General features: G+C 44.9%; 2 protein-coding genes and 1 pseudogene across 2 annotated transcripts in view; 2 read left to right on the top strand and 1 right to left on the bottom strand.

The window, feature by feature from the left end:
* Nucleotides 1–1,922, top strand: part of LOC123046939 (cytochrome c oxidase-assembly factor COX23, mitochondrial) — a gene marked incomplete at its 5' end in the record, with an annotated part of 2,897 nt that extends 975 nt beyond the window's left edge. Inside the window, 1 exon segment of the mRNA XM_044470392.1 lies at nucleotides 1,565–1,922. Within this exon segment, the coding sequence (XP_044326327.1) occupies nucleotides 1,565–1,612 (48 nt within the window).
* A 321-nt stretch (nucleotides 1,923–2,243) lies between these two features.
* LOC123039482 (DEAD-box ATP-dependent RNA helicase 50-like) lies at nucleotides 2,244–4,332 on the top strand (annotated as a pseudogene).
* Nucleotides 4,058–5,487, bottom strand: part of LOC123046938 (uncharacterized) — a 1,935-nt gene continuing 505 nt past the window's right edge. The window contains exons 2-4 of the mRNA XM_044470391.1: nucleotides 4,758–4,964; nucleotides 4,578–4,651; nucleotides 4,058–4,490 (exon numbers count right to left, since the gene is read on the bottom strand). Coding sequence (XP_044326326.1) covers nucleotides 4,361–4,490; nucleotides 4,578–4,651; nucleotides 4,758–4,964 — 411 coding nt within the window. The 3' untranslated portion in view covers nucleotides 4,058–4,360. The remainder of the gene's footprint in view (nucleotides 4,491–4,577; nucleotides 4,652–4,757; nucleotides 4,965–5,487) is intronic.

Here is a 5,487-nt window from a genome sequence, read left to right as displayed (position 1 = left end):
GGACAGCAAGTGCCAACTTGAAACAGAAACCTGTTTGTAGTGGACCTGGAGCTTAGTTCTTCAAGTATAACCTTTTAAAGCAAAAAGTTAATGCACCTCATTGTTTAATTTTTTTGTTTGCCCAAGTGCTTTAAGCACTGTTGGTACAGCATGAACTGGACTTCTTGCAACGAAATCAGTGACTATGTGCTGTTAATTCTGAAATAGAGTCCAAGAAACCATTTCCTTGCAAAATGCTTTGCTCTAACATGATCAAGTCCGTATACAAGTCGTGTTTACTGTCGAGTAATTAACAAGTGCATAAGCAGTAACGTTAACATCCACATACAGAAAGGTCATGTGACATGGAATGTCAAATTGCCAATGAAATGCAAACTGCAATCTACTGACTGACTGAGTTCGTAACTATTGATACTTCCTTTCTTTTTAGTGAGCTGGTGTACAACATCCACTATCCTGTAGAAGTCTAGCCTTGGGAATATGCTTACATTCTGTTCTCAGTAACCAACTTTCTGCCATCGCTGTAGTCCAGTTATGTGCATATGATCTCTTCTGGATTACAGAAACAAGCCTCCAGGGTGAACCAATTAGCTACCTTTGAATGCTCTATTGAGAATTTATAAGATCGTGTTTGGTTGCCTGCATGAGTCCTGTCCAGATCTGCCAGAACTTACCTTTGCTGGTGTGACCAGTCTTCCCACCGTGTTGATGCTCTGTTAATCTGTTCACTCCTTGATATTGCTAATCACATTTATTCATTTTAGAAGATGTCCATAAAAGTATGACACGATAAAAAGGGTTTATTGTTCATTTGATTTTATCATTCCTTCTTGCTCCATGGGAACAAACTTATGGTCAAACCACATAAATAAAAGGTATATAGTCCTCAAATATATGAAATCCATTACCATGTGCTGCTCTGAAGTCTAAATTCTTTACATTGGTGATCTGTATTTAGTCATCTTATGGTCCTTAACTTGAAAGTTGAAACTGTACAAGGGTAAATATCATATTCATTGTACTGCTAATCTTCTACCTACGCATTGGAACCTTCCATGGTGCTTCTTTACCTTGCTGAGTTATCAATTTCCGATCTGAAAGCATCATCATATACAGTGGTGTCACTTGTACAGGGAAGCACTCTCACCCCAACCTATGTGATGTCGTACTATATTTGACAAAGCATCTAGGGATACACATCACCTTACATCCCTCTCATACATCTTTAGCAGATGTGATAAGATCTGGAAAGTGTTTGTGTGGATAACGATATAAATAAGATCTGAATCATATCGGCGTTTCAATGAGGTTTGCATGGGAATTTCTGGGTTTCTTAGCAAGTCTACATGACATATACTTTATTCAAATACCAATTAGATTTCAGGTTACCTGAACAAATGCTCTGAAATAATGTTTATCCGAATTTCGCTTTTAAACAGGACTTTTTCCTTCTATGTGGATAACACTGAACAGTTCTTTGTACATATGCTAGGTCGCTGCTTCCTACAGCTTCCTTTTTCTGAGAGTTGTATCTCACATTGCTTTTGTATTTCATTGTTCACAGAGGGAGGCTCGGCTGGAAAGGAACCGGAGCCGGACATTGTTCGGGTGAGCAATTGGAGGAGCACTGTGCAGTGAACTGGAAGAGTTAATGCTAGTGAAATCATGACTCGTTTGATTTCCTGATGTTAATTTAAGCTGTTAAAGTTAGAGAACAGTAGAGCACTCTGGGTTCAGAGAGATGCAAGGACAATATGTCACTAGAGAGTTTCTTCAATAAAATGGTACTCCTGGAAACGCCTGAAACCGCGCCAGGCCTTTTGTATTTCAATGATGTATGTTGTTTTGATGACCTATTGAATTCTGAAAGACTGTAAGAGGTTTATAAACAAATAGTTGGGCAGAAATCTTGTGATTGTGAAGTTTCATGGGAACAACGAGGATGGTGGAGTTGTTCCCCCCTGTGTCACCCGAAGTATGCAACTTGTGAACTATGCATCTCATTTGATTAGCAACCATCCTAGTCATCAGCTAGAAGCGCGTCAGGCAGGAATATAGGAGTGAGTGAACAAGATGGGCTGTTTTGTGCATTGTCTGAAATGTAAGTGAACAAGAGGGAGTACTTAAAACATTGTCCACTGGGCCCTAATCCTGTGTTGACTTGGATTAAATTTGGGGACTTGGGGGATGGCAAGTGCTTTGCTTGATATCATCAACGATTACAAAACCAAATTTAAACTTAAACATTGCGGTACCGGCTCGTTGATCGGTGCACTGGGAAGAGCATCATCGTGTGGGGCGGCGTCGACGACGGTGGCGGGCCTCTCCAGGATCACCGCCGACCACTCTACCTCCAAAGGTTCGCCGAACTGTGGCCGCCAATTTGGAAATTTCAAATTCGTTAGGCGAATCTTTGAAAAGTTTGTTCATTTCAGAGATAAATTTAGTCAAAATGTTTTTATTCCATGACATTTGTAGCGTTTTGAGTGACATCCGTACTTTTCCTGAAGATGGAGCGATATTTGGCACTACAGGTGCAGAGAATGGCAGAAGTGCCCCAGGCGTCGGGAGCTTCGTAAGACTGAAGTCGCAGAAAGTGCAAGCTTTAGCTAGGAGATCAGCAGCCCAGCTTCAAGAGAGAGTGCACTTCTGGCCGCACAAGCATCGCCCAGCCTAATGAGCTATCTTCTGCTGATTCTGATGAAGAGGGAAGCAATTCTGGAAGAAGGAACTTTGTCGGGGACGAGAGGACTAGGGCCATGTGTTCTCGGAATTCTGTCATGAGGCAATACAAAGCCGACGATGATTCATATTTTTGTCCTAAAGTTCAAAATTTAAGGGAGAAGCTATGGGATCCACAGATCATCTCCCAGGAACCCACGAGTCATAATATTTTGCACCTACTGCTGAACTTTCTTCTCAGGTATACTATACTACTTGCTGAATGTGATGTTGCTGGGGCTTTATGATGGTTCTAATACGAATTTGAGGAAAATAACCATGGAATAACCTGTTGAGTCATTTCTCTAAGTACAGGTCCTTCAGAATTGCCGCTCAATATCAAAATCTGGGGTTCCCTTCAGGTCTACTATGGTTGCAAACGGCGGATTTCGACATAAGACGCAGCTAAAAGCCTTGATGAAGAGCTAGATGTACTTATAGCAACACCTGATCGTTTCTTGCTTCTGCTTCAGGAAGGCTTTTGTGCAGCTAAATAACCTCAGATAGTATGGCTGCTCCTTTTTCCAGTCATGTTTGAAGTTGAAGAGAGAGAAAAATAAGTGGATGCACTAGATAGCCTAAGACCTAAGTTAATACATTGTTCCCCCTAATTGCAGTGCTGTGTTCGATTCGATGAAGTCGATATTTTATTTAGTGAAGAAGGCTTTAAACAAGTGTTTCATCAGTTGATTACTGTTGCATCAGCTGATTGCTCACCTTCTTAATTTCTATAACCTTTTACTATGCTGCATATACTTTCTGAAAATGCTTCTAAGAAATACTCCTCAAGTGACATATCTCTTGCTGCTACTGATATCATGTACAATTTTAATATTTTTTGCATACGATACAAACAACTAAGATATGTAATTGCATAAAACAATGGTATTGGTATCATGTGGTATTGTTCTCCTAGAGTGATTACATTTTACATTGGTACTGTTACACTACAGATTCTTGTGGACTGCAGTGGAAATGACAATGATGATAAGTATCCCGAAAATGCCTTTTCGAACAAGAGAACAACACTTCTAAAGATTATGGAGGAATCTCCAGTTCGTAAAACAATTATTTCTGCAATAAGGTACTAGGTCCTCTCCCCTGTTTATCTCTGTATATCATCATTCATCAATACCAAACATAACTTGCGCAAAAAAATAAAAAATTAAACATAACAAAGTACCACTGTCTGTGAACTAGTCTCATGATTTATGTTCCCAGATTGAGACATGTAGTAAGGTTGAGAATGTGCTGACACCGTGACACGATTCGACAGGAAAGCATCACACATCAAGGTTCCACCATGCATTGGAACAGGCGAAACGCATCGCAAACATGAAAGAGTTCCTGAAGACAGGTGTGTATTCAACTAAAGTGCAAGGCATTCATGTTCAGATTCAGAAGTGGCAACTCACTGCAGGTGGCAGATTCATACGAGCATACAGTATTAGTAGTACTACATCAAACTGGACTTGTTAATATAGCTGTGCTGATAAGTTCAGAAAGATATACAGCAGAAAGCATGCAGAAGAAACAGGGGAGCTGCTGCTGTTGCATGCAGACAGTGCTGTTGGATGTCTTGCCTTTGCTGAAGATGTGTGGAACAGCTAGCTGATCGAAGCAGACTGAACTCGACTGACTATTCGCGGATGTGGAAGAGCTGGAGTTGGGCGTTGTGGAGGACGGCGCGGGTCTGCTCGTTGGCGGCGTCACGGGCGCGCAGCTCCCGGATCTCCTCCTCCCACTTCTCCACCCTCTCCTTGTGGATCCTGCAAGGCAATACAGCAAACAGGTGATGGGCAACCGAGGAGCGAAGCACGGCGGTGTGATGCTGCTTGCTGCGGCGAGTTTCTCACGTGCAGAGGCGGTCCTCGAAGTCGGCGGCGAGGTCCTTGAACATGGCGCGCCCGGAGTCCAGCATCTCCGACACCTGCAATGCAATGCCACCCGCCAATCGTTCATGTCTCCGGCCAGGTCATCGCTGGCCGATCAAGGCGGGATCGATGGAGGAGGAGAGGGTGAAGAGGCCAGTGGACCTTGCGGGTGAAGTTGTCGATGGCGAGGAGGATGCGCTGGACGTGCTCCTCCGTCTCCGCCGAGCCCGCCACCTCAGCCTCCGCCGCCGCCACGACGGCCAACTCCTCCCCGTCCATCTCCGCCGCGCCGGTGCTCACGTCGGCCCTGGAGGACGCCGCCGCCGCCCCTCCCGCGCTCCCCTGGCTCCCGGCGTCGTCGTCGTTGCTCTGCACATACGCGTGGAGCTTTTAGTTGACGGCACAAACTCGAATTAAACTCCAAACATCGATGAGCAGTTCCTCATCAGCGAGGGAACAAAACACTGGAGCGGAAATCGCAAATCAGCGAGGCACACCCACATCCCATCAGACCAGTGTCGAAATTCGAACACGAAGTGGAAACCCCATCCCCAATTCGACTCGAATGCTCTGCTCTCCATCACACGCTCCGCCCAAAATGCCGAGGTCGATCGGGGTCGAATTCGAAATCTCCCCAAGCCAAAAATAAATAAAAATCCCCAGTCGCCCACCACCGCCAGGGAACAGACGAACAACTCATCAGAACCAAATAGCGAGACCAACGCACGCACGAGCACGAGCAGAGCAGATCAAGCTCACGCGAGACAGCACGGAGGGGAACAACCACGGCTCGCGTCGCAGCCCCGAAACCCTCGCTCAAAAACTGCTCGCGGCGACCGAGACACGCACCGACGCACCCCAAATCGGCGGGCGCGCTCGGGAACACGAATCG

Source organism: Triticum aestivum, chromosome 2B (assembly GCF_018294505.1).
Source record: "Triticum aestivum cultivar Chinese Spring chromosome 2B, IWGSC CS RefSeq v2.1, whole genome shotgun sequence".
Taxonomy (NCBI): domain Eukaryota; kingdom Viridiplantae; phylum Streptophyta; class Magnoliopsida; order Poales; family Poaceae; genus Triticum; species Triticum aestivum.
The sequence above is the reverse complement of the archived record's forward strand: the minus strand, read 5'-3'. Positions and strand labels throughout refer to the sequence as shown.